At 43.7% G+C, this 27,468-nt stretch overlaps 1 protein-coding gene and 1 long non-coding RNA gene across 2 annotated transcripts in view; one reads left to right on the forward strand and one right to left on the reverse strand.

The window, feature by feature from the left end:
- The window catches only part of LOC117771743, a 37,633-nt gene extending 17,260 nt beyond the window's left edge, over positions 1–20,373 (forward strand). The window contains exons 2-3 of the long non-coding RNA XR_004615637.1: positions 19,253–19,353; positions 20,257–20,373. This is a non-coding gene — a long non-coding RNA (uncharacterized LOC117771743). The remainder of the gene's footprint in view (positions 1–19,252; positions 19,354–20,256) is intronic.
- barhl1b (BarH-like homeobox 1b) lies at positions 8,329–15,148 on the reverse strand. The gene is made up of 3 exons (XM_034602461.1): positions 13,860–15,148; positions 11,100–11,322; positions 8,329–9,996 (listed from the first exon to the last, which is right to left on the reverse strand). The coding sequence occupies exons 1-3, from the start codon at positions 14,308–14,310 to the stop codon at positions 9,696–9,698; spliced, it is 975 nt and encodes a 324-aa protein (XP_034458352.1). The 5' UTR covers positions 14,311–15,148; the 3' UTR covers positions 8,329–9,695.
- Positions 20,374–27,468: the final 7,095 nt, after the last annotated feature.

Consider the following 27,468-nt stretch of genomic DNA (forward strand, 5'->3'; position numbering starts at 1 on the left):
TCCTGCTCCATGTAAATATATCGGTGTCAGTTTGTCTGATGATGAAATGAGCATTAGGATCCGGAGCAAGGCAGGGAAACCACACTGCTTCTTTTGCGATTAAAGCCATCCTCTCGGCAGTGTGAGATCTCCGGCTTCTGTGCCTGTTGGAGAATAAAGTTTTCCGCGAGCAGAAAAGTGTCTCTGCACATCTGTGTTTCCTCTTGACTTCTCGGTCTATTCCTGCTTTTGCTTTACCGCTCTCTGCTGTCTTCCTCCCTCTCAACCCTCCACCAGTCTTTCCTTATCGCCTTGTTAGCCCGAGGTCCTCGCCTTGGCCTGGAGTTATGGCTCTGTCGGGCAGCTGCTCGGCCAGCCCTGGGGGTCCTCAGAGGCAAATGGCATGTCAAGGAGTGGTCACTGAGGTAAATTGTCTTCCCCACAGTCGGCCTCACAGCCACCAGTCTCACCTGTCCAATTAGGGGCTTTTTGGCCCCCCTTTAAGTCCCCAACCCGTCCACTCTTGACTGATTCTTCAACGTCCCTGGCCCCGAGACGAACACACCTGACACCCTGCAAGAGCACAGGTACACATAAATACTGAGTGTGGGCAAACAAGCTCAAACACTGAGGGATGTATAGTGTTCCCGCCTGTACATGTACGACCGAGTAGTTTATGGACTGATATTTATCTGTGTACTTGAATAATTATATATTGTATTCTGCTAATTAGTATATTTTGGTGAAATTATACTCATATTTCATATACCATATACCCTCTTTATACTTCTATTCATATTTTATACCATACCTGCCTATATAGTTATAACAGGCTTGATATGCATATTTAAATGTTATGTTATGTCTAATTCTTTATCAGTTCACATCCTCATGCCACTGCACTTTCTCTAATATTTCCCTCTGTAGTGACAGGTGTTTATTTTATTTCCTATTTTATTCAATTTCACGTGTGCTGAGGATCTGCTGCTGTAGGAAGTGAATTTCCCTGACACGGGATCAATAAAGTTGATCTTTTCCTAAGTACCAAAAGAACCGATTTTATTTATTTAATTGGTTTGAACAATTCTTTTACATTTCTTCGTTGTTTATGAAACAAAAATATCAAATCTTCACCAGTTTCAGCTCCTCAACTGAATATTTGCTGCGTCTCTGCTGCTAATTTCAATATTTTGGGCTTTTTGACAGTTGTTTGGACAAAACTTCTATGTGTCACCTCGGAATACACAATTTGCAGATGCTCAATTCCACCTGATGTGTTGAAATGAAGCGAACGCACATACAAACTCACGTAGTGTTCTTTTGTTTACAGAGATTTCTTTATGAATAGTGCAGAGCCTCACACAAGCACACGACACTGTTCATATTAATCGTTGAACGCCTGCCTCTGCTTTGATAATAACAGTAATTCTGTGAAATCTCTCGCATGTAAATCAAACCCGGGCTGTGTTGTTATTCCTGCCTGCCACAGCTGATTGAATCGATTGTCGTGTGCCTGCTTGCTCCCCTGTAGGCTACAAGCAACATCAATCATTTCCTTCCTGCCAGAAACCACAGCGTTGCTCCCTTGACACTTCTGCAACTTTCCCATAATTTATCTGCTGCTGAGGCTCCAACAGCTCCATGTAGTTTGGATGAATTTGGCAGATTTTAAAAAATGCGACACATGTTGACATGTTCAATTTTATCCTGTTTACCTTCTCTTAATATTAAGATGTCAATATCTTAATCATTTAATACTCCACTTCCTGAATGAGTAATAACATGCATGGTTCAATGTATTACTAGCATAAATAATCGACCGGTTAATCCATAATGAAAATGATTAGTTCGATTTGTTGCAGCCCTCAAGTTTACACCTGTAAAACCATGATTATTGGTTTCAGTTGTATATCCCATGCTGCTAGCATACGTACTAGCATGCACTAGTGTCTTGGTTACATTATAGGGATGTTCTGAATCGATACTGACTCATGAAGCTGGATCGGGTATTGGTTTGTGAAAATCCACAAATAGAGCAGAATATAAATATATATGTTAAGTTTGCTGGTCTCTGCTTTTCTACATAGGTAGTTTGCTTTTTAATCTCCAAAGACGTTAACAAGGAATGTGACGCCTGCTACCGCTACTTTACTGTAACGAAATAATAAATGACATTTTAAGAATTTTATAATTTGCAATATGTGTTGTTACATTTTGTTCTAAATCAAGGATTAAGCCAATGTCTGATGTTGTCTTACAAATAAAAGAATGATGCTAGAATGAACTTATTAACTAAACCCTGGTGAGCCGATACCAAAACCCATCAGACAACAGTATTGGTACATGTTCATAACTAAATCTGAGTTTTCCTGATGCCCCTGTGTGAGTGAACCCCTGTAGGTGGAGCACTTGTCCACAATGACTTAATTTACTGGCAAATTAGTGAACTTAATGACTTAACTCACCCTCAAATCACTCCTTCTTTTTGTTCTACTCACACTCACACTGACGGTGACCGTGCAGGCAGTGGTACGAACCTTTAAGCCACCGACACCCACCTCCTCTTCCTCACCCCCAACCAATACACGTAGAGGGAGGGAGGAAGGCCTGATTCAAACATGCGTGGTCCTGCTCTGCTCTCTGCCCTCCACCAGGAGACAGAGTGTGAGCGAGCTGCCAGACATCACACAGAGACACCGTTAAAAATACATGTATACCACTCCTCATCATTTATTGATGGACTCTCCTCCCTTTATGTTTATGAGGTGAGCAGCTCCCCAGTGGCCCCGGTCAGTGACCCCCCCGGGTCCACCGGGGTGTCCAAGAAACTGCCTGTTCCCTCTTAATTTAGCCCACTTTCAAACGAGACGAGATCACGGACACTCAGGTATAAGCTGTATGCAGGGATCGCTTATAAATAGTAAATGGCTGCCGTGTTGGAAACTACATACAGTATGTATAGTTTCAGGTAAAAATCTGCTGCTGCTGCAGACTTTGGGGAGTCAGATTTGTTATGAGGTTGTTGACCTTGGATGTATATTGGGAATTAGATGTATTTTTAAATGGTCTGACCACTGGTGTTATTGAATTCTATCCACATATTCAGGGCCGCGTAGCATTTCGGTGTTTAGAAATATGAAAATGACAGACGTCAATTAAGATGCAGCAGTGAAATGCCTCAAATTATTATGCAGATGCATTTATCCTCACCATAAACACCAAGACAGCAGTCAACCTATAACATGTCTGTACGTCAGTCTGTCTCAACGCAGGAGGGCTGTTCTCCAGTCAGTGTTTCTGCTGAATTTACTTTGTCATGAATAACTTTGTATTCTCACTGAATCCGAATAACACTACTGCTTAATGTTGGGAGTGTATCGCCGTCTTTGCCGTTTCCTTGAACGTCTTTGTGTGGAAGTCATGGATCAGTGTGAGATTTACTCATCGCTTCATGTTGTCGCCTGGTCCCAGAGGCGTTTCCAGGGCCGGTTTGCCGGTGGGGGTCAGGGGCCTCAGGGTGTGTGTGTGTTTTTTTATTTTTTTTATGTTGTCTGGTCGAAGCGACTGCTGAGAGAGAGCAGCGTGGCGTGCGGCGGAGCCTGCCGTTACACAACAAGATATTGATTGAATAATCTCTTTGTGCCAGTAATGTGGCTTACACCGGCCTCCTGCTGCGAGCTACACGGCTTCCACCGCTCCCTGGGAAAAGTGGATTCACATCATATCAGGAAGAAATCAGGAATTACTTTGGTAATGAATGAGTTGTAAAAAATAAATCTTAATTTCATTTTGGATTTTCATTGCACTTTAAAAATACATATTTACTAGAACATTTGAATCTGCCGGTATTGATATTAATATACAAAAAATATTCCTTGGATGTTGTTATTGATCCCTCATGACAAAGAAATAACTGAGGTGAGGCTGGATATTTTACAGTTTAACCATAAACTTGATTATAAATAACTATACAGAAAAACACAAATCCGAAACAACCACATATATTGTATTGAATTAATAAAAAATAAACACATTTTTAAATAAATGCAGAAGCCAAGTCAGGTTTTCTGTATATCGATGTATATGCAGGGTTCGGATTTGAACTTCAGGACGTTTTGGACACTGACTGGAAACTGTCCTCTGCACCAAACAGGCCAATTAAAGTACAAAAAGATCATTGTTATCTTGTTGATGTTGTATATTCTAATTGAAATATGAGTTCATGTAGGCAAAGTTAACCCTAAATTAAACACTGAGGCATTCGTGATACTTTACTTTTCAAATTTGGCTTACATTGTTTTACTCAGTATGAGACATGCAACACATTATTGATTTCAGTACTGAATTTGCACTGATATAAATTTTTTAATAAAAAAACGTTTAACTCTACATTTCCTCATTGGTCTCAGTGTGTAATTAAAGATGGTTAAAATTGCCTTTAGGCCTATTTAATTACTTTTTAGCTTTTTCAATGATAGCACATGATGTAACTGCATTGGATTAATGTGTCCACTTTCTTCCATCCTGCCATTATGGCTCGATGCAGTGTTAGCTAGAACCTGTACCTGCTGTCTCATGCAGTATATGCTAATGTCAGTCAGTCAACTTCACCATTCTCTGCAGTCCAGGACAGAATAAAGAGGATTCCTCTGTGTGTGTGTGTGTGTGTGTGTGTGTGTGTGTGTGTGTGTGTGTGTGTGTGTGTGTGTGTGTGTGTGTGTGTGTGTGTGTGTGTGTGTGTGTGTGTGTGTGTGTGTGTGTGTGTGTGTGTGTGTGGGGGGGTTGTGTGTGGTTGTGCATGAGGCAGCAGCTCCACCTCTTTTCCTCCCTGTGTCTTCCTCCTCTCATCCCACTCTCCTCTCCTCTTTCCTCCCTAACCCTCCTTCTGATCCGGCAGGAAAGCTTTCATTATTTGCTGAGATTGGGCTGTCAATTCCCGCACCCCTGACCCAAGTTTGTAGTTCTCCGCCGTCGTATCGGGGAAATGATTAGTGGGGTTATCTTTACCCCTCTTTCTCCTCCACTCCACTCCACTCTGCCAGGCTTTCATTCCTCCTCACGGCCCCCCCTGTACCTCCAGGCAAGGAGGGGATCTCTTAACCACCATCAGGCTGCTGCTGCTGCTCCTTTTTACTCCTCACACTGTCTCCCCCATTCTCCACTCACTGATACTTCATCATGTAGCCTTTCTTCATCCCTCTAAATGTCCCTGCTCATTGCTGAGTCAGATTCATTTTAATGTTAGCCTCCTCTCTTCACCTCCTCTCTATTGGAGCATAAAAACGTGGCCCCGTGAATAAGGTTAGGTGGCATTTTCATTTTAGATTTGGGAAATATATATTTGGGGGAAGTGATGACTTTGTTGGGGTCGTTCCAAATGTGTCCTACTTAAAACTGAAAATCCAATAGCCTCTTTATTTACATTTAGACTGAAGCATCATGCATGAGAGAGACATGGGCCTAGTTCTGTGTTTTTTCTCATTATTTTAAAAAGCACTTAAATCCCTTTCTGTGTTTTATTTTTCAAACTGTTATCGTCCTCTTAAAGAGATAACAAGCCCTTTTGTGTGTGTGTGTGTGGATGTTGCAAGAAGAAAAAAACTTCCCCTTTTAAGAGAGCCACAGTCAAACACGTTGTTTGGAGTATTACACATGAGGGTCTGTGTGTAATAAAGAGCCTTTGCTCTGCTTTGTAACGCGTCTGTGCGCTATTAAGGCTTCAAAAGGTTATTCCAAGATGCCCCACATACATGCGGTGTGTCGAGGCTACAGGCCTGTGGGAATAAAGGGATGTAATTCCTTCTCTCGACTAACAGCAGATAATAATTGCCCCCCCTGTATTAAGCTGCGTTTCGCTTTTTGCGCACGAAACTGGAAAATTAGTTCCTTTTTCGTTTATGGCCATTGTTATTGGGGAGAGGATGAAACCGCAAAATAGGCCACGCGCGTTTCTTGAACATTTTTAATTGATCTATTTTTTATCCTCCCCCGCGGATTTTTTTTTTTTTTTTAAACAAAACGCTGCCATGTGTGTTGCAAGCATCTTAACGCGAGTTGAAGATTTGCCTCATTTGGTCCAAATGAAAGCGCAAAATAAAAAGCTCTCACACCAGCAGCACAATGCAAATGAGGCTTTGATTCACTCTTAATTTCATCACAAGCTTGTTTATTTTGTTTATTTTTCTTTTCTCTCTTTTGAATTATTATGATTATTATGATTATTAGGAGTCCACGGGATTAAGCAGAGTCACTGATCCTCCTGAGTCTAAGCCTTTTTTTTGTCTGTCGGGAGCTCAACGAGACTCCATCCGCACTTCATTAACCCTGAGCCGGGGACAATCCACGGTGAGAGCCGGGGGATTTACCACCAGCCTTTCACATGCAAAAAGCAAAAGGAGGCAAAAAAAAAAAACTCCGAGCCATCCAACAAGACACACGGGGGCTTTTCCTCATATAATCAGCTGTGCACTTTGCAAGAATAACCCCCTTCTCGTGAGGAGGGTCGTCGTTATCCGAATCGGTCACGGATCCTCGTGATGGGACTATAATGATCTTTTGACGAGTTGTTGAAAGTGTTCAGATTAATTTTTTTCCCATCTCCCCACTTTTCCCCTCTTTTCACTTTCCCCATTCACAGCCCCACTGTATTTTTAATGCAATTTTACGCATCATAAATGCGGCAGTTACCAGGCCGTCAGTCTGATGTGTCACGGCGTGGTCAGCCACTAAGTGGAGGCCCCGGATAACAGGTGCCATGCGTGGGTGACAGCAGGGGGAGCTGGCTATCAAACCCATTATCGACTTTCAATTAAAACCTATTAAAGTCTTTTGTCTAATCGTTAACATCCTACACGCCAAGTCTTGTCCGTCAGCCTGAACTCCTGTAACCCCCAACGCGCCACGGCCGGATAACTTTGAGTCCACGCGGGCTCCTCGGGGGTGGAGGTGCGGGACGAGGCCAGTGGCTGGTTGAAATTTGTATGGAGGAGGGATGGGGGGGCTGCTGGTGGAGCCGCTGACCAGCTGTCCCCACGCTGATCCCCGGTCTGCAGTCATCTCCAGCCCGGTCAGCAGCTGTTGGAGCCGTTTGGCACCGGAGCGCACATCCAGCACCCTCAAGGAAAAGAAGGGTGGAAACAATCAATTTCCAAATGGGATCATTTAGGGCACTTAAACAATTGCGCACATAACATTAATATTTCATCCCCTGCATTGTTTATGGAAAACGAGTCGGAGTTGGTGCTGTTAATTTAGGAAAGTGGGAACGGTGAGGTCAGGACAGGAGGGTGGAGGGGGGTGAGGGGGAGTGGACAGTGGAGAGGAGAGGGGCTCCATTTTGGACTTCAGCTTTGTTGGCTCTTCTTTAAAGACTTTAGCTGGAATTGATCTGTGATTGCACTTTTGAACGTGTGTCTGTTTCTGTGCGGAAGAGAGAAGGAGGGAGTCAGCCCCGCGCTTTGCAATCAATTCCAGGGCAAACATGTACCTTTCAATCAAAGCTGTTCCTGCTTTAATAAAACCTAATAAACGTCCCGTATTCTTAGTAATTAACACAGAGTGACATTAACGTGTTAAGACGCCCGAGTTGGCGGTTGGAGATCTTATTTTGAAAAGGTTAAGAAGACGGATGTTAAAGCACCTGATGACTTATTAACTCTCCTCATCTCAACATGAGGCGAATTCAATCAGCGACTCGAAAGCAAACAGAGGAGAAGTCGTTTGACAGACTGGTGTTCAGACTCACTCACTCAGGAAGATTCATTCTTTAAAGAATCCTGCCTCCAGAAAAATGAAATTAAAACGTCACCCCCATCACTATCCTATGACTTTATAATAACAATAAATATAGTATATACAGTGGACAGGCAAGAAACCCATCAGGAATATGTTTATATTCGTGTATTTGATAGAAATTACGATTTATTCAAGTCTAAATTTGGTCAGACATAAATCTAAATTCTACATTTTTAAATAAATAATTTAGCTTTTTGCTTCAAGATCAAGTTAAACATTTGTATGTAATATATCTATTTAAGACTTAATCTAACTGTGCTATGATTTGTGTGTATTATGCATGTTATTATGTGGCTAAAATAACAGTAGAACCTGACACAACCCCAAACTGCAGCCTCTGAAAAGATGCATCAATAAATCTCGACAAAATTGAATATTTTAAGCATCACAACTGCAGCCGTTTGTGCATTTGTTGCTTTCACTTGATTAGTATTGTGTACTTCTTCCACCTCGGGTAGGTTTAAAGTGGAGTGATCCCCCACCAGCTTCCCTCCACGTGTTGATTCCTCCTGACTCTATAATATATCTTTATATATATACTCATCGGCCACGTGCTTAAATGAAAGACTTTTATTTCCACATTTATAAAAGTAATTCTCTTTTACATCAAATCCCCCCCCCCCCCCCCCCCACCCTTTTTTCCGTCCAACCTTTGCTGTGAAATTCTCCAAATAAAAAGATAATTTCACGAAATCCGGGGAGAGGTTTTTTTTTGGGAGGGAAGCTATAGAGGAAATCAAAAATGAAATCAAAATAAAAAATAAAAACGATCCAGGAAATATACGAGAACCACTCCACAAGTTTGATATCTGCAATATACATGTTTTTTCACCAAAGGAGATATTAACAGTTAGGGGGGGTTATCACGGCGTCATATGAAATAACATAATGCACAACGTCTGTTCAAATACATCAAATCAACAGGCAGCTCCACCTGGACGAGTCCAATCGGTTTGTGTATCGAAAAAATAAAAACATCACTGAGGTGGTCGCTCCCCCCCATTTACCCCACTGAGGGAATAAAACTACTTCTCTTTTTTCTTTTTTTTTATAAATGACTTGACATTTGTACTCCTTTTTACTAAAACTTCAACTAAGGACAAGAAGAAGACTTTATATATTTCTTTCTTTGTGTGGCTCCAGGCAGGAAAGTCCATCCTCTCCCTCAGACAATGCGTATTTAGTTATTTATTATCATCATTATTATTTTTTATTCTGACTCCTTCGCTTGTATAGTTTCTGGTGGCTAATCTAGCCCATTATGTTAAACTGGATCACCGTGGTCTGAAAAAAGACGCACTTAAAAAAAAACAAAAAAAATAAAAGAAGTCTCCTTTTAAAACCAGTCTCTTTCGAATAAAATGCAAAATATTCTTATTTACAGTTTTATGACAGTTAAAGAAAAACAAATGAGGAATTTACAAAGAAAGACGAAGTCATTGTTGCTTTGGATCACCTGACTACAGCTTATTCAAATGTCATGGAAGATTTCAGCGTTCGCCATGAACGTCCACATAAAAATAATAATAATACCAATAATACTAATAATAGTCAGCTTTGAACCTTAGGTCAAAGTGCCACCAACATTTCATATGTTGGGAAAAACACCGTAGACAATACTGAAAGTTGAAATAAATACATAACTTAGATACTTTGATTCATAATGAAAAATAAATAAGTTATAAATAAAATTCAAAAACAAAGGAACGAGAGAAAAGAATCCTCCCTCGTGGACAGTTTGCGTGTCAGTCCCGATGCTCCGTCCACAGGGTTCAGCCTCTTATCGTTTCCTTTAGAAAGGCGGATCAGTTCTTCTAGTTCTCGTCTTGTGTAAATCTTTTTCGTGTCTTTGTTTTTTTATTTCTTCGGATGAGTCCCGAGCTGCCGAGAACCAAGGCAGAGCTCGTGCTCAGGTTGCCGGCTCACCGCTGCTGAGGTGGCCGGGAAAGCACGCCGGACATGGGGGGCAGAGGAGGCGGAGGCGGCGGCTCGCTGCCTCCGCCTAGGCCGTGCAGCAGGATCCGCGGCACCAGGGGTCTCTGCAGGGCCGGCGGCGGCGCCGTGGGGCCCCTGTACAGGTAGAGGGCCGCCCCGGGGTCCAGGTTGGACATCAGGCTCTGCGGGTAGAAGTACGGGGACGGGAACATCCTCTGCAGGGCGGAGTAGTTTCCAGCCTCCGCCAACAGCTCGAGTCCCACCGCTGTCTGCCTCTTCCACTTCGTCCTGGAAGAGAGGAAAGAACGTGTTTATCTATAAATCTGAATTAACTACACTAAAAACAACTCCCATCTGTTTACCTGGGGTCCAATTACAAGTCAGGGCTACATCTGTTTTTTCTTAAATCACCAAAATCTCCAACCTGCCACTTGTATTCACACCCAAGCATATCTGCTAGATTGCCAGTATGCACTCCATGCAGGTGAATAATTCATAATAAAGATAATTGAGTAGATATAGTGGTTTGTTTGAATTATTGATATGCACACATGCAACGATGCATTATTCATACTCCAAAGTGTTGTTTTTATATTTATTTATGTCATTTAGCTGCTTGAGAGTCGAGGCTGCAGACGAATAAATGCTGAAGCTAATTCAAGTGAAAACTGCAGAAAACATGTTTTTACACAGACGAGGACGGTTTCTCTTACTGCTGCATGGAGGTTTATTTATTTACAGAAAAAAACAGTTGACACCTCGGTTTGCAGGGTAATTGTAGAAACACATGACTTTTAATCTGATAAATCATGAGAATAAAAGTAATGATTTCGCAGGAAAATGGAAGAAATAAACTCAGCAGTCACAAACGAATTGGAAAGAAAATCCCTGTAGGATTTGATTTGTCTTTATGAATAAACAAATATATAAATAAAGTTATCTTAAGGAAATAAAAACACTAATCCCTTGGGAGCTTTGGCAACATTTAGATATCAGATCAATTAATCAGCTGTCAATTAATAGCTACTCCTGTAAATGTACTTGATGCGTTTATTTCTATGTAAAATCAAACCACCAATTGACTGAAGATTTATCACAAACTATATTATTTATACATTCAATTAATAAAGCTGACTATAACAGGTGTTGCTCTAAATTTCCTCCGGGCTCTTGGAAACCGATGTGACCTCTTATGGACCAACTGATTGATCGATTTAACCGAGAACAAACGGCAGATTAATTACTAATGAATGTTGGTTTGTGGCGGTGACTCATCTGCAGCCTCAGTGAACTTAATCCACCTTTTAGAGTGACGGTGACATGGAAACATGGCGTCCCCAGTTTACCCTCCCCCTCCTCCCCCCCTGGAGGACCTGCAGCAGGGTCTTTACCTCCGGTTCTGGTACCAGGTCTTGACTTGTGTGTCCGTGAGGTTGAGGGAGGCCGCCAGCTCCATGCGGTCCTGGACGCTCAGGTACTTCTGCCGCTCGAAGCTGCGCTCCAGCTGCGCCAGCTGGTGGTCGGTGAAGGCCGTGCGGGCCTTCCTGGGCTTCTTCATCCGCACCTGAGAGCTGTCTCTGCTGCTGGAGATCTCCCTGTCCCCCTCCTCTTTCACTGGAGGAGCCGAGAAGATGACACAAAACATAAAGGAACAGGAGTTAGACGGATTAAGGCCCCTGATAGTGTTGAGAACAACCTCTTGTGTGGACGTGTCACCTCCACACACGACCGCAGATATAAATCAGTGCAGCTGCAGCATCATAACCTTTGAATACTGCAGACAACTATTATAATAACCTGGATTCAAAATGGATTAAAACCAGTCGTGGCCCTGTAGCTTCCCATCTGAAGGAAGCTGCTCACTTTAATAAAGAGGGTTTGTAGTCAGGAGGAAATGGTAAAATATGAAATGAACTGTAGTTGGATCAAGGCAAAGCTGAAAATTAATAACTAAACATCTATTTGAAAAATACTTTGAGCAGCATGTCCTGTGTAAGATGAGCTAGAACAGGGTCAAATTCAAGAGTGTTACTTCTCCCAAAATATATAATAAAACCCCTGTTATGTTGCATAATTTGTTTTTACATGCAAGTGTAAGAAAGTGGAGGAAACTACTTGAAATATACTTAATTTTTCAGTCTATTTTATTTTGGTTTCAAAGGTTTGGTTATTTTACCAGTGCACATTTTGTTTGATGATGAAGAAAATGGCAAAAACAATTCAGTGTTGGAACAGCAAATATATGATATATTCCTCAGCATGTTGCTTTAGATTAGAAGAGGAGGTGAATATGTGCAGAGAGTGAACCAGTGCGCTGGAGACGGTGCCTATAGGCGATGTGCAGCTATTTGATTTGCTCTTAAATTGTTATGAAAAGCTCCTCCAATATTCACACTTCCAATCTGATATCTCCTCCCGTCACTCTTTGTTCTTCTCCCCGCGTGTTGTCATGTCAGGGGCGAGCATTGATATATACACTCCTTCAATTCTCTCAGAATAAAAAAAAGAAAGGGGAGAGAAAGGGGGAGAGAGAGGGGAGGACGAGAGGAACGAGCGAGGCGAGAGATCCTGGTAGTTGAATAGTTGAGTCGTCCCGAGCAGCACAATAATCCGCCTAATTGAGCCACAAGGGAAGGACGAGCCTTTCAACCGCGACCGCAGGAACTTCACAGGACCGTGGAAATGAGTGGGAACCGCGGCCGTGTGTGTGCGTGTGTGCGCGCTTACAAATCTGATTAGCGCCGGGGACAAATTGCATCAAATCCCCGAAATATTATCGGAGGCGGATTCGTGGAAATCAAAGCCACCGTACAGAGGCTCCGCGGGGCCCCGCGGCTCCTTCCGTCAATCAGCGCGTCGATGAGCATCTCCATCCGCGCCGTGACGCACGGGAGCGCGCGTACGCACACGCACGGAGCTGGTTGAGGAAATTGATGACGAGGGGGGGCCGTATCGATAACTGACGAGAAAAGTGAAATAACAATAAAAGACACCGAATAATAATATTATAATTTAGAAATTCTATATGTCATTAAACATGTTATTTTTTTTTACATATTGCTGTTAAATGAGATTTTACTTTTATTCAGTATTTTTTCCATTGTAGCCCACAGCGTTCGTCTTGTTTCTTGCAGCGCTTCATTAAACTGTCAATGGAGGTGACATGTGTGTTATGGCTGACATGATTGGAAACAGAGAGGCCCTTGATGGTATTTATCTGGAGGCGACCCTGTCATCTCCCCCTCTCCTCCCACACATCAACAGATGCTCTCTGGCTGCTCTGCTGCTGCCACAAGCTCGAAGAACTGCGTCACTTTTAAATACAATAACTTAATTAATAGCAAGAATTATAATAATAAACCCATTAGTTATCGTGCTGGGGAGAGGTCGCTTGTTTTCGAGACCGTGATGCAGCAGGGGAGCGGGGAGATCTTTGCTTATTGATGGTTTCCGGCTGCCTGATACTTTATATTGTCAAATTATTGAGGAGATATCTGGTGTTATTGTGTTTCACGATTTTTCATAATTTATTTTAAAAAGTTGACTTGCTAATTTTCATTTGTAGATTTTTTTTTCTATTATATAAAACACCTAAAACACCATTAAAAATTAAGCTACACTTTTTAAATCAATTTATTTATACTTATCTCTTTTTTAAATTTTCATCATTACCTGTCAAACTAAAATTATATTTACACACATATGTATTTATATAATAGATTCTGATTTATTTTGTATTTGGCAGTTTGTGTTTAATAGAAATTAAATGTATCTTTAGACTTAATGCCCAACTCCTTGTTTTCTTGATTGCACATCAAATTTAAAATTAGTCCCTTTTTTATTTTATTTTATTCTATCTTGTCTATATTTTTAATCAGTAATTTTACAAAATTAAAAATATATATTTAAAGGTGGTCAAAGATGCACAAAGAGCAAACAAACAGAAGATGTGCAGCAGATCAAAATGTAGGGATACAAATACCAAACATATAAAAGGGAGAAGTAACACAACTTGTATATGATTTTAAATAATTTGCCTTTTTCTACATGGGTCCAGTATAAAAACCAAAATGCCCAATCAGCTTCACCTCTACTCTCCTCTCCAGAGCAGAGCGGCTCCTTCACTGTGTCTGAGCCTTTTCTGTCCTTACCTTTATATTCACTGTCTGACGACGAGTTGCTGTGGATTTTCTCCATAAAGTCGTCCGCTATCTTCGAGGCCAGCCTCCCCGCCTCCTGGGTCGGCAGTCCATTGCTGGAGTAGGGCGCGCAGGCGGCCAGAGGCTTACAGTCCGCGAGAATGTCTCTGATGAGGAACGACGAGGTCACGGTCCTCTGCTGCGACCCCGCAGAGATCTGCGCGTGCTGCAGGTGCGGCGGCAGGCCCACGCCGTGACCTTGCCTCTGGGCCACCTCGTCCATGCACTCCCTCCTCGGCGACGGAGGCGACGAGCAGCCGCTCTCCACGTCCGACCTCGGGCTGAACTCCAGGGGCGAGCGGCACTCCCCGACCAGGCTGTCCCCTTTGGACACCGGACTTCCCGGCCTGTGGGACAGCAGCGAGTCGATCCCAAAACTGGACCCGTTGGCGGACGACTCCATTGTCTCGATCGCGGCCTCCTCAAACTACCATTTGGTATTCAGGACAAGTTTTATTTCAGGGAGGAGGTGTAGTGGTTGTTTTAGTCTCAGTTGATCCAGCAGAGGAGAAACACTCCCCCTCCCAGCACCAGGGAAAATATTTTTTACAACACACTACAATTAAAATGAATTCATCCGCTGTGTCCAGTTCCTTCACAGAGAAAATATCTCCAGTCTAAGTTGCGTTGGAAAAATCGACCATGCGTCCGATTTTCTGCTTTTTGGTCAAGTCTTCTTCAACAAAAAAAAAAGACGAGTCCTCCTGGAATCGATGCCGGAGTCACAATCGATTCTTTGCCTCCTTCAGGATCAACTCCGTCGGATCTGGATTCACAAACCTCAGCCGGCAGCTGCTGGAACGATGTCTCCGTGCAGAGCAGGAGAAAGAAGCCGCAGGAGGAAGGAGCGTTTTCTGGGGACGTTGGAGCAGCCGGTGCGCGCTCAGCACCATGGACAGGTACACGCGCGTCAGGGCTGCGGAGGAAGACGCGGAGATCAGCTCGTCATGTGTCCACACTGGAAAACTGTTCGCGTTCTTTAAAGAACAACAACAGAAAAAAACCTTTTTTAAAGGGAAGAAACAAGCCAGGAGGCAGAGAGAGAGACAGGAGGAGAGAGGAGAGAAGAGAAGAGTCCGGGAGCTGCAGCAGCAGCAGAGGAGGAGGAAGGAGAAGAAGAGGAGGAGGATGCGTTGCTCGCCGCAGAAAAAGGAGGTAAAGTGGGTTAAACAGTCACAACTGGCAAGTAAAAGGGACGAGGTGTGATGGGGTGGGAGGGAATCCCAAAAAATTGAACTTGAGGAAAAAGTCAGGAGCTAGGTTTTAAGAGCGCCTCGTCCACGTGAGTCCCCTGTGACAAGCCTTCATTGGCTGAGGGGGAGCTGGAAGTGGACCTCCCTACACGCCCCCTCACTCCCCCCCCCCCCCCCCCCCCCCCCCTCCCTCCTCGCCTCACCCCCTCCTCTCTCCCTGCCTGGCTCATCCTCCACTTTGATAAAAGAGACACTGAATTCATCAGGAGACTCAGATCCAACTGTTTACAGGCAATTTTCACACTGTTTGCTTTCATTACATCATTGATGAGGCTTATAATGGGGTTATTATGTGCGGCGGCTCCAGCGTTTTTCTTCTCGACTCCCTTCTCTTCGACTCGGTTCCTTCTCCCACCTCCACAGCTTCTCTACACTCTCTTCCTCAGCCTTTTAGATTTTATTGTTATTATTCTTATCACACGTTTTTAACCTGAGTTTTTTTTTTTTTATTACTTCATCTGATTGTGTGTTTTATTATTGTTTGTTTTTGATACAAGAAATGCATCGAGATTCAATTATTTTTATTATTACTTTTATTGTTTCTGGGTTTATTTTATTTTATTAGTTTGTGTTTTAATGGTAGAGTAAATTTTATTTGTCACAGGCTTTTTAAAAAAAAATATTTCAGACGTTTGTGGCTATTTCACTTTAACATTTTTTATTTCTTTCTATTAAATACATTTTCATTATTTACATTTTTTCTGTTGGCTCAACTTGAGACAAAAAGCTTAACTTTAAAATCCACAAATTCACACTATATGTTCACTTGTAAATATTTGTTTTAACTCTGCTTTTCGAACAAAACAAAACAAATATATGATACAAAAATACAATTAAATATACAAAAACCCAAAGTGGACCATTCATCATTTAAAGCACAATAACGCCCATAATAGTCCCCGGTAATTATTTACAACCGTCTGAGAAGCGTGACGCAAAACTTCAAGGTGCGTGATTTGCCATTGTGCGCACTTCTTTCTCCACCTTAACACGCGTGAAATGCCACTGCGTGCACTTTCAGCTCCACAGTTTGCCCCTCACGACGGCCTCGACAGCCCCTAATAATCTAACTAACCCCCCTCTCATCATCAGCGACACCCCCCCCCCACTCCCTCCATCCTTTTCCTCCCTCCACCCCATGTGACCACCAGATTGGAGGCGCGCGTCGGTCTCTCAGACACCGGCAGGTTAGTGAATCCGCTCCCCGCTCCCATGGGGTCCCATCACGGCTGCAAGCTGTCACATGTGAGGCGGGGACAACACAGATATAAGGCAACACACACACACACACACACACACACACACACACACACACACACACACACACACACACACACACACACACACACACACACACACACCCTGACTTGGCTGTTTCTTTCTCCTCTGCTGGTGCATGAAAAGCAGCAGTGGTTTGATGCTTTCTCTCACAGTTTTTCTTTTGTCTCCCTCTCTATCCTGCGCGTCCACAGGCCCCAGTCATGTTAGTAAATAAATCATGAGCTGATTAAACTGACTTCTTCCTCTTTGTCGTCATCACGTGGCCTCAAACTTAGACAAGCGTTCACTCATCTGAGTTGTTTCGTTCAAAATACGCATTTATTTGATTTTTATTTAATGTTTTAACTCAAACTGTCTTAAAACAAAGTTGGTGATATGAGATTAAATCTGTTAAAATCTCTGTTCTCAGATAAACTCACTTGTTTAGTTAGAAAAAATACAAACATTAATTTAAAAGTGTTTCTTCTACAAAAAAACACTTTAATTTGTGACTATTGACTATTTAACTTTAAATATTTACTTTTATAGCTAAAGGTTATTTTCATTATAGCTTAACTTGATTTATTTATTTTTTGATTATCATATGATCTTTAAAACATTAGTAAAGAAACCAAATCACTTTTATCTTGAACAATAACCCCAAATATTTGATTAAGAAGAATGAGATAAAACACATTTGAGAAGCTGAAACTGTTGAGTTCAAATGTTAAGTTGTTTATGAACATTGTTGATAATACAATAATAATATCTTCTCTACATGTGTGTTAAAATTACTAAAACAATTTCAGAACATAGGCCTTTGGTTGGTTTATAAATACTTTAAAGGAGAAATGTCTTTTTGGCAGAAAACAGTACAGTTAGACTCTGTGTGTGTGTGTGTGTGTGTGTGTGTGTGTGTGTGTGTTTTAATGATCTGGCTCATGCTGGTGCTGATTTTGGAAAGTGTCCCTATGGTCAAGCCATTTTGTTTTCTCTTCCTCTCCTCTCCAGGAAGTGGTCTGAATTTGAGGGCCAGTGCAACTGTTACCGTAGTAACACACACACTCTCCCTTCTTTTCTCTTACACACACACACACTGATGGTGAGGGGGGGATGTTATTGATCCGTGTTAAAGGGAGGAAACAGGAATGTTTCCAGGAAATGGTCGCTGCCTGCTTGGCCTGTTTCGGTCTCTTCACTTCTCTCTGTCTCTGTTCAATCAGAAGTTTAGATAATACGTCTTTATTGATCCACATCAAACACATTTAACTTTCATTAAAAACAAAGTTTGCTCCTTTGGGCCACTTCACTAACAGTGAGTTGACTGTTTCTTTCCCTCTGGGTGTTTTTAATTTTAATCCCAACATTTGTATTAACACTTTATTCTGATCAGTGTTTAAATATTTGCAAAAGCATCAATAATATAAAACGTAAAAGAAGATAAACTGGCACCGGGTGGAGCTTCCTGGTCCACACTCACCTGTCAGTGTTAATAATCTATCTGTGGACGTGCATTATTGGAATTCTGTCCATAAGCTTCACTGCTAATAATGCCTGCTGGGCCTTCCTCCTTTTGTGAGTGGGGGGGGGAAGAGAAAACATTGTGCTACACTTTATTTACTCTCCCATTTGAAGCGTCGTGTTAAATATACGTCTGGATTTGTTTTGTAAAAATGTGTGTCGCCTTTGAATAAACTTTGGCACCTCTATCGTTTTGGAACATCGAGTAAAGCGTGTCTTTCGAGGGGGGATGTATGTAAAAAGACGACTCCTCTCAACAAACAAACAGCATTTATATAAAAAAAAAGAGAGAGGCTCTTGCTCTGGAGCTGGTGCTGCACCCCGGACCAGTCAGGGATGCAAATGATGCACCTTAACGCCATCAGGTACTGGAGTTGACAGAAAATAATGAGAACCCGCTGAATCTTTTATAAGGTTAACACTCACATTTCCCAGTCAGCTGTCACACAAGAAAGAATTTAGCACATGCATGCGGGCGAAATGAACCTTCATCGTCTCATTAATGCTGACAGGGCCCTGGACCGGCAGCTCCCAGCGCCAGCGCCGCCACCACCTTCGTTTTGTGTCGGTAATTTGCAGCAGAGACAGACCCCCTTCTCCTGGAGAGAAAACGGGAGGAGGGAGGGAGATATTACGGAGGAGAGTGAGAGGGAAAGAGGGGAATATGGTAGAGGAGGATCGTGGAGTGAGTGCAGAAGAAAAGAGGGAGGGAAGGTGGGCTGGGGGAGGAGGGGGGGGCTGGAAAGATGGCTAGCGCGGCAGGAGTCTGATTCTCCTCTAATTGGAAGCATTGGGCATTGTCAACGGAGGATTTTCAGCTGCTCACTGACAGGTAGAGCCGTCAGAATGATAGCCCACTTGTCAGCGCAAAAGACCAATAAAAACAAACCACTTTTGATTTAATTGGAGGCCTAACCATGGTGTGTGTGTGTGTGTGTGAGGTAGAAGGTGTGTGTGTGTGTGTTGCCTGCAGGCCCAGGGCCGTGGGGAGGTGGGAGGAGGAGAGAGGATGAGTGGGGGCATTTGTGTCTGTGAGTGTGTGTGTGTGTGTGTGTGAGACGGAAATCATCACTGTAGCCATCAGTGTGCTCGGCCTGCCTCCATCTTTGCCATCACTCCTCGTCCACGCCGGCTTTGTGGTGGTGGTGGTGGTGGTGGTGGTGAGGGGGTGAGTGGTCACCGGCTGCCTGTGGTGAGAGGGTTTCAGGAGAGGCAGGTTTTGATTCCGTCCCAGGAGGCCTTCATCACAGCTCCAAGCAGTTTCTCCATCCTCTTCATCCCTCTCCCTTCCTCTTCTTCCTCTATCTACAGACTCTTACCACGGACACTGGCCTTTTAAAAAAGCAGATGAGAAATGTTTGACATTTCCTCTGCTCCTCCGTCGACTGAGACTTGTATGACCAGAGGAAACGGTGAGAGCAAATGTCAGGGTGACTGTTATGTGGTTCTGGTTTGTGACCAGGCTTCTGCTTGTTAAAGACGTGTCTGGAGGATATCGGTGCAAATAGAAAATATACAGCAAAGAAAGAAGTTCATGAGATATGAATCTTTTCTTACGCCAGTTTTGCAGTTTCTTTTGTATTGTGCTGAATTCAGATTTGAACTTGTTGCCTTATTTTGAAGATCTGTTTGTCAAGATGACACAATCTCCTGTTTCTTGAGGAGTGATTACGATGATGCAGCCATTGTCCCATGTTTTAACGAGGGACATGTCTGCACAAAATGGCCAAAAAGATGTGGTCATGGACTCAAAATCCTGCAAGTGTCAACTCTCACTGTGACTTCACCCACTGGCACTTGCACATTGGCTTCCCTTTCCAGACTCTGAGTCAACGTCCTTGTTTATTTACAGTCTAGGGCTTTAGGACATGTACTTCCAATTATGTGAACACAGAAAACAACGATATTAAGACAATAGTGTTTTTCCAACTCTGGGGCAACAGTTTGAAGGACATATACGTCCTTGTTTTTCACATGTTTTTCCCAGTTTGGTGTGGAAGAACTTTATCACCCTGACCTCAACCCCACTCAGGACTTTTGGGACAAACTGGACCGCAGACAGTGACCCAGACAGTAGCCCTCTAATATCAGTGCTGGACCTAATTATTGCGGCTGAAGGGGAGGAAATCCTTGCAGCCAGGTCCCAACATCTCAAGGAAAGTTTGCTCTGAATCATGGTTTTGGAATGAGAGATGTCCAACAACCATACATGGCTTCAATGCTTGGATGTCCACATACTTTTGGCCTTGTAATGTATGTGCTGTGGTATTTATTATTCAGTAAAATGGCTACTCTCATGTTTAGTTCTACTCCAGAGTAGAGTCTGGATCCAGAATAGAAGTGATTCACCTGAGCTCGGTCTTACCCGACAGTGAAGATCTCCTGTAGCTCATTAACTCCCCACATACGGATTCTCACATGGCCACTTACACCTCAGAAAGTATTTGCATTCATTAGTGCTATAATGTTTGGATCGAAGTGTCAACCAAACGTCATGTGACTATGAAATATATCTTCTATACAGCACACACACCTCCGCCAAGGCCCAACATCCCCTTAAATACAACCAAGCTGCACCAAATCGCACAGACTCATAGATATCCGTCCTCTAAATATGTCCGATTTTTGTTTATCAAGGCCCATGGAAGAGAATAATAGAAAAATACATAGATCCGCCTCTTTGTCTGGATCATCCCAAAATTTGTATTGGTCTTTTCTTGGCCCAGGTCTCATCCCTCCTAAGTTTCGTTGAAATCTGTAAAAAAGTTTTTGCGTAAACCAACGAACATATAACCTCCACAACTTTCTAAATTGTGTCGATGTAAAGCTCCATTTCTATTTGTTTGAAAGATCCAGGTTTTTTCCACTGCGCCACCTTCAGGAGCAAAGTCACCCCAAACTATAGTTGTTCACTTTCAGTGTCTTGTCATCAAACAGTCACAAAAACATAATTATTTATTGCGACAATAGTCTAAACTCCAGAATTGACAGTAAACTAATAGGAGTCTGTATCATAATTGTCGGCCCAGGCACCGTGGGCCCAGCCCGCCCGTCCCGCGCTGTCGACCCGGCGTGCTCGCTCCTTGCAGCCCAGCGTTTTATTATTCTTGACAGAGTTCAGCAAACACATCTGGTCAGAGGATAAGAGGGGATGGAGGGACAGTGCCAAGAGGCAAAGAGGTGAGCGAGGAGCCAATGGAGAGGGGTGTGGGGAGGCGGAGGACGAGGACCTAGGACCATCCATCATAACTGCACCTCGTGAGGAATGCCAGCTCCCTCAAACTCAGGCCAACCCCACTTTCCCTGACCTTTGACCCCCGTGGGGCTAAGCCCTGAAGTCCATTAGAGCTCTGAGATGGAGGGGATCAGGCTTTAAATGGTTTTAATTTCTTTAATTAGTGATGTTTGCTGATATTTTAGTTAACTTTAATTATAGTTCCCAACATGAGACACAGTTGTGCCCTGAAACGACACAAAGTTTGGGGATGACGACCTCGCTGCCGCGTGAATTATGGTTCTGGTCCATCAGGAGCAAAGGTGGAAGTTTCATGATGACGTTACACAGCCACAAAAGTTCCTCGGGTGGAGGTGGATCCCTGGATTGTCAGCGTGTGTGACGACCTGTGATTTGATGATGGGTGACCGCTGTTTGTTTTGTCCGTTTGCCTCCAACAGTCAACACCGGTCTCTTCTTTAATCTAGAAATCGTTCTTTTAAGTTGCCTATAATGAAGGTTTGACAAAATAAATATTTTATCAGAAACTAGAGCCCGGCTGATATTGATTTCTGTGATTCACTGAGGTAAAGCAGCTTCTTTTTCTGTTCCACATTTTGCTCATCATCTCAGCAGCCAAACCAGTTGTTTTCCCCGCAAGGTGTCATAGTTCAATGTTAACCTGTCAAGTCGATCCCCCCCTGAGTGATGGTGTGTTGGTGGGCTCACATTGGGCAGGGGGGTCCCTTACAGCTGCCACGGGGAGATGAGCACAAGCTGCTGGACAGTGTGGAGACTTCCCCTTGGGCCCCTGTACCTCCATGGGAGGAGGGCACAGGGTCCAGGTTCAACCCCTACCCTCTACACTGCGAGGGTACACAGAGAGAGCTGGGCCCTTGGCCTTCGTCCTCCATGTGGGGAGGTGGGGGGGGGGGGGTGGGGGCGTCGAAAAGGCCGAGTTCACATTCATGAGTCCCATCGTGAGTGTCACTCAGGACTCGCACACAGCCTCAAACACAAACGTGCACTTTCATTCTTCTTTAGGGAGGCAGCTTTCTTATTTTCATCATTCATTTTAAAATAATTTAAAATGCAGATGGAAACATTTGAAAACGAAATGAAAATAGCTGCTGATCAGCGAATAGACTGAATCATTCAGTTTAACTCATCTTCACAATGCCGATGACATCACTTTGTAAAATGATGTTCAAATTATTGATGTGAGGCAAAAAAAAAAAGTGTTGCAGAAGTTTTACTTCTAAACATAAAAGTCTTTCATGCACAAGTTTTCATTTGCTTTGAACATCAGTTTGATCATTTACAGTTTTTTCCATATTGCTGCTTTCATCCAGTTTATCATCATAGGGCAGAATTTCTTCTCATGTGCTGATCAACATCAAAACCTATAGAATTTACTGTGGATCTTATTTCCACTGCAACATCAAACTCTTTCTATTGTCTGTTCTATTATTCACAGGATATGTAACCCTCACAGACCAATATATTGTTTGGTTGATAATATTCGCATTTATGTTTACCAATATGAAAAGTATAAACAATGCAGTTTATTTATATTTACAATTTACGTAAAATAAAATATATTTATTTTCTTAATTCAAGTTCAGGTTATTTTGTTGTGTTTGTGTTGTATTTATAATGTGGTTAACCTGTAAAATATTAAGACATACATTTCTTTGTCATAAGAATTTGATGAAGATATTTTAGGAATCATTGCCAATTTAAGAAAAATGTAATTGTCGGTATCAGAAATGTTTTGCTGCCTAATATTCGCCCCCTAAAAAATCAAAATTGGTCTGGTTCCAGTAAACATATCAGACCCTGTACTACTTTACACACACACACACACACACACACACACACACACACACACACACACACACTTGCTGGCCTTAAACTCCCTGCTTCCTAATTTGGCCAATATGCAGGTAATATGTGGGGTCGCAACATCTCAATTATCGCACCTCCTGTCAGCGGATTCCGATCCTCTGCTCCCCACCGCCTCCCCCCTCCAACGTGCCATCACCCCCCAGCCCTCACCCCTCCCGCAGTGACTTTTTATTGCTTCATTAGTATGCTCCACATGCTGCGGCGCACACCGATGCTCCGCGAGCCTTCAAACCCTAACAACTTTTGGCAGATCAGTGCCTGATGAGGGGGTCTATACACACTAACAGCCCACCTACCAGGCGCTGTGGCCCATTTTTGTCCGAGCGTGCACGCATCCGACCTGGTGATGCTGAAAATGGGGGAAACAGCTGGATGAGCTGGTGTGAAGGTTTTTTCTGGGTGTCACATGTGAAGAAACTCAGTTGATGAAACCACCCAAAAATTTTTAACAACATGGAGTTTTACCAACAAAACCTTATCGTTGAGGAATATGGCTCTTTACAAAACTCCAATGTTGACTGAGTTGCCTGCTTGTTTTTTTATGTCACAGTGAAGATGACAAACTTTCCTGGATATATTGCACTTGTCAGTTAGCTGGTGAAAAATGAGATGACTTATTGAACCTTGAAACTACTCAAAGGGTTTCAGGTAAAAGCTCCTTTTCCACTGGTCAGAAAACCCCGCTAACATCTGGCTTTTGTCTGTAACGAGAATGGAAACAATCGACCTTCACTCCCGGGTCAAACGACTTTGCAGTAGACACAGGTTTTTATCGGCTCCGGCTCCGATAGGCAGTGATGCAAACATGAGACCCGGGTGAAAGCGATAATTTCGTCTTTAGTTTGTCAGTCTAGACGCTGATGCTGCAGCTTTTCCGGCGTGCATTGAACTTCCAGGCGTTGGCACGTAAGGAGCCACGAACGTTTGTGTGCTTATTGTATTGTTGCATGCAACAGTGGGTTTCTTTTTTCTCCTTATTGTGCAAAATGCAACCCTGGCAAGACATTGAGGTGAGAGAGCCGCTCAGTTTCCGGTGCATTTGTGATGTTGAATGGAAATGACTCACCGGGGGAAACAAACTCCTCAACTGACAAAGGGAAAAGAGTCAATTGCCCTTTTTTTAGTAGGTTTACCTGCATTTACAAAACCTGTGTATACCTGCTAACGAAGAGGTGGGAGAGCTTCTCCATTTTCGTTCGTGACGTCAAACCCACATACACCCAGTGAAAAAGAGGTGAGGTGTTAAAGAGTTTGTTTTACCAACTACAAGTTCTACACTCGCAAAAGTTTAGTTTGAATAAAAATAAAATGAGCAAAGATCAGGTGAGTGTGATGAAATTAAGTGACACACAGTGAACATATCTTAGTCTAATAATCTGGTACCGTCTCCTGATATTTGACGTGCTTTCTGACACTCGATGCTGCGGACACGTTTTGATTCGTGCTCAGAAAGTATTGACGTTCGATGCCAGTCCCTGCACCTGCCACAGTTAGAGCCCGACATGCATCACTCACCTCGGCCCTCTTGTCTCCAGCACCTGCTCTCTGGCGGCGGCGACGTCTGATTCCCGAGTAAAACACCTAATGGGATGCATGTAAGCACGTTATATATCCTGTCACAACCATCCGTCCTACAGCAGAGCAGGTATGTCCAAGGTGTGTTTAGAGAGTGCGTGTGCACGTGTGTGTGTGATGGGGGGGGGGGGGGGTGTTCAACGTGGAGAATAAGACCCCAGAAAATGCTCATTAGAGTTGACCTTGGCACTCGGAGCCGGCGTTTGATGGATCGGGTACAGGGCCAAACAAGCCCCTGGGGAGCCATGATCTTATCTCTTATTGTACACATACACAGTCAAACCCCCCACTCCCCCCCTCCCACTGACCCTGCCCCCCCCCCGCGCTCGCTCACACTCCTCTGCTCTACACGCATCAGAGGCAGAATAAATCTGTGTCTGACACCATGGGAAGAAAAAAAAAAAGAGAGAGGAGAGGACGGGGGAGGCCTGAGGGAGTAAAAGGAGGGTAGCGCTTGAAGAGGGATCGGGGGGAGGAGGGGGGTGACAGGAGGAGAGAGGAAAAACACACAGAGGGCCGAGGATAACCAATAGCTCACTGAGGTGTCATTACCTACATAAGTCAGAGGAGTGTGTGTGTGTGTGTGTTTTTAAAAGGGGGGGAAAGAAAAATATCTGCGAGGCACGTGAAGTGTTAAAGGGAAACGGAGGAAATTGGCTGAGTGTGGGGGGGAGGGAGCGGGAGGCAGAGGGGTGAGGATCAGTGGATGATGAGCCTGAGATGAAAGATGAGACTCTCAGGTGCCTCTGTAGCACGTTCACGGTTTGTTCTGTTCCTCTTTACCTGTCCTTCTTCTCCATGACACACATGCACACAGCGACAAACACACTCACGGCGCAGTATTGCCACCGACACCCTCACGTCTCCCCTCTCTGCTCCCAACCAGGGGACGCACCAAACACACAAAGAGACATGAGGCAACATCCACCTCCAGGATAGCAAAGTTTCTCCCCCACCACCCGGCATCCAGCGTATTCACAGAGGTAGCATCACAGGCTCGTGGGCTCTTTGTGTTCTCTTCTTCTGCCGCGGTGCCACGGGGAGAAAGTGACACTGTGAAGTCTTAATTGAGGTTTACCTGGTGTTTTTCCCTCAGTGTTGTTGTGCGTTAAAGTGTGGTTAAACTTTATAATCAGGCCTACAGGGTTTCGAGTGTGAAGCGGGGAAAGCGCGGCGCGTGTGATGACAATACAAACACAGTTGTTTACCCGGGCTGCTAGCTGCAGCAACAGCTAGCTCTCACTACCTGCATCCACAGAACAACAACAACAAAACTCTGCCACTTTCTCGCTGTCAGTCAACAGCCCTCTAAACAAACCCCTGAGTGTTCCCAGAAAAGGAATTTGAGTAGAATGCAACTATTTACTGAATCTTAGGGCATGTTTGAATGGCTCCCTCTATTTTTCCTTTGCACTCCGTCCCCCCACCTTGCTCCTGTCTGTCAGTCTGTCTTTGCCGAGATCTGGGAGGGACTGAGAGACTGATGTCTCAGCTCCTCCAGGATCCCACCAAGAACACCTTTTGACAGTTGCAGGAGCAGCAGGATACAGCGCAAAGATGTTGCTGTAATTGCACCTGGTTGCGTCATGAAAAAGTAATAATTTGCTGTCAAGGACGTCAAGGTGTCAGCGTTCGGCAGGAGTTGATAAGGTATTGACTGCCTCCAGAGTGCTCACTCACTCACTCTCACTCAGACTCCTTTGCAAAGTTGAGTCCCAGAGAAAGAGGGAGACGGCGGAGGCTGGGGAACAGGGGGAAAGAAAGAAGGGAAAGTGAAAGAGAGAGAGAGAAGGGAGGGGGGGTTAAAAAGGACAAAGGGAGAGAATGGCGCGACGGAAAAATAGGCTAAAGACAGTCAATGTGCGCGATCTGAGCGCCGAGGCATTAATTGCACTCTGTTTGCCACTTCACAACCCCTGTTCATTTATTATACATGCACAGATTGCGTTAAATTATACATAAGCGATCAACAGGCTAAAGCAGCGTGGCGTCCTCCCTGTAAGTTGAATAATACACAATTACCACCTGGCTCACTCTTTTATTCACTTTGATTACTGTCACACGGGTCAGGACCGGCTACTGACTGACACAAGAAACCCCCAAAAAAAAGAAGGAGAAGAAAGCTGTGACTTCTCGCTGCTCCACCTGAGAGGGAGCACAAGGCCTCATGGGAAGGACTGACCCCCTCCGCTGAAGGCAAGGTGTCTGTTGTCGTGGAGTCGGGGTCGAAGCCTTGAAATCAAAGGGAGGAGAGTGTAACATGTGACAAAGGCCTCGGATGCACACGCTGAAGTTAAAGTGTTACAGTCGCCTTACGTTGCCTCGCGTCGTCTCCTGGTGGTGATCTGACCACTGACATGCAGAGATGGTCTCATTGCATATGAAGGGAAATCAACTAATCTGCACTTAGGCTAGAAAGAATATGGTAAAACAAACGCACAACCTTTCACGTGTAAATTTGACTGAATGAGAATGCAAACTGACAATTATCAGATTTATAAAAGTTGCATCTCAGACTGTAAAGTTTTGTTGAGCTGAGGATGAATAGAAATTTGGTAGTTTTAGTTTTGAAATACATCGCTGTTCCTACGAAACTCAGGACTTTGGGAACACTGCTCGTGCCATGTTAGTTTCCGGGGCCACGTCCTTTTTCGCCATTGGTGTTTCTCTTTATTTGGTGTCACTAAAACTGCTTTATGACAGGCTGCACTAAACTCCAGAGATTCTCCGCACTTTCTTCTCGCCACTGCCGTCATTAACAGGTGCTTGCATGCAGGCCACACTACAGGGATCAAACCTGCAGCCTTTTATTTACCGGACAATCTCTCTG

Source organism: Hippoglossus hippoglossus, chromosome 12 (genome assembly GCF_009819705.1).
Source record: "Hippoglossus hippoglossus isolate fHipHip1 chromosome 12, fHipHip1.pri, whole genome shotgun sequence".
Lineage (NCBI taxonomy): Eukaryota > Metazoa > Chordata > Actinopteri > Pleuronectiformes > Pleuronectidae > Hippoglossus > Hippoglossus hippoglossus.

Bases quoted from the DNA above. Each gene is read 5' to 3' on its own strand.
- barhl1b (XM_034602461.1), bottom strand. From the start codon at position 14,310: ATGGAGTCGTCCGCCAACGGGTCCAGTTTTGGGATCGACTCGCTGCTG. The intron at 11,323-13,859 runs GTAAGGACAGAA...CGGCTCCTCCAG, and splicing joins GTCAGACAGTGAATATAAAG to TGAAAGAGGAGGGGGACAGG. The intron at 9,997-11,099 runs GTAAAGACCCTG...CCTCTCTTCCAG, and splicing joins ACCTGGTACCAGAACCGGAG to GACGAAGTGGAAGAGGCAGA.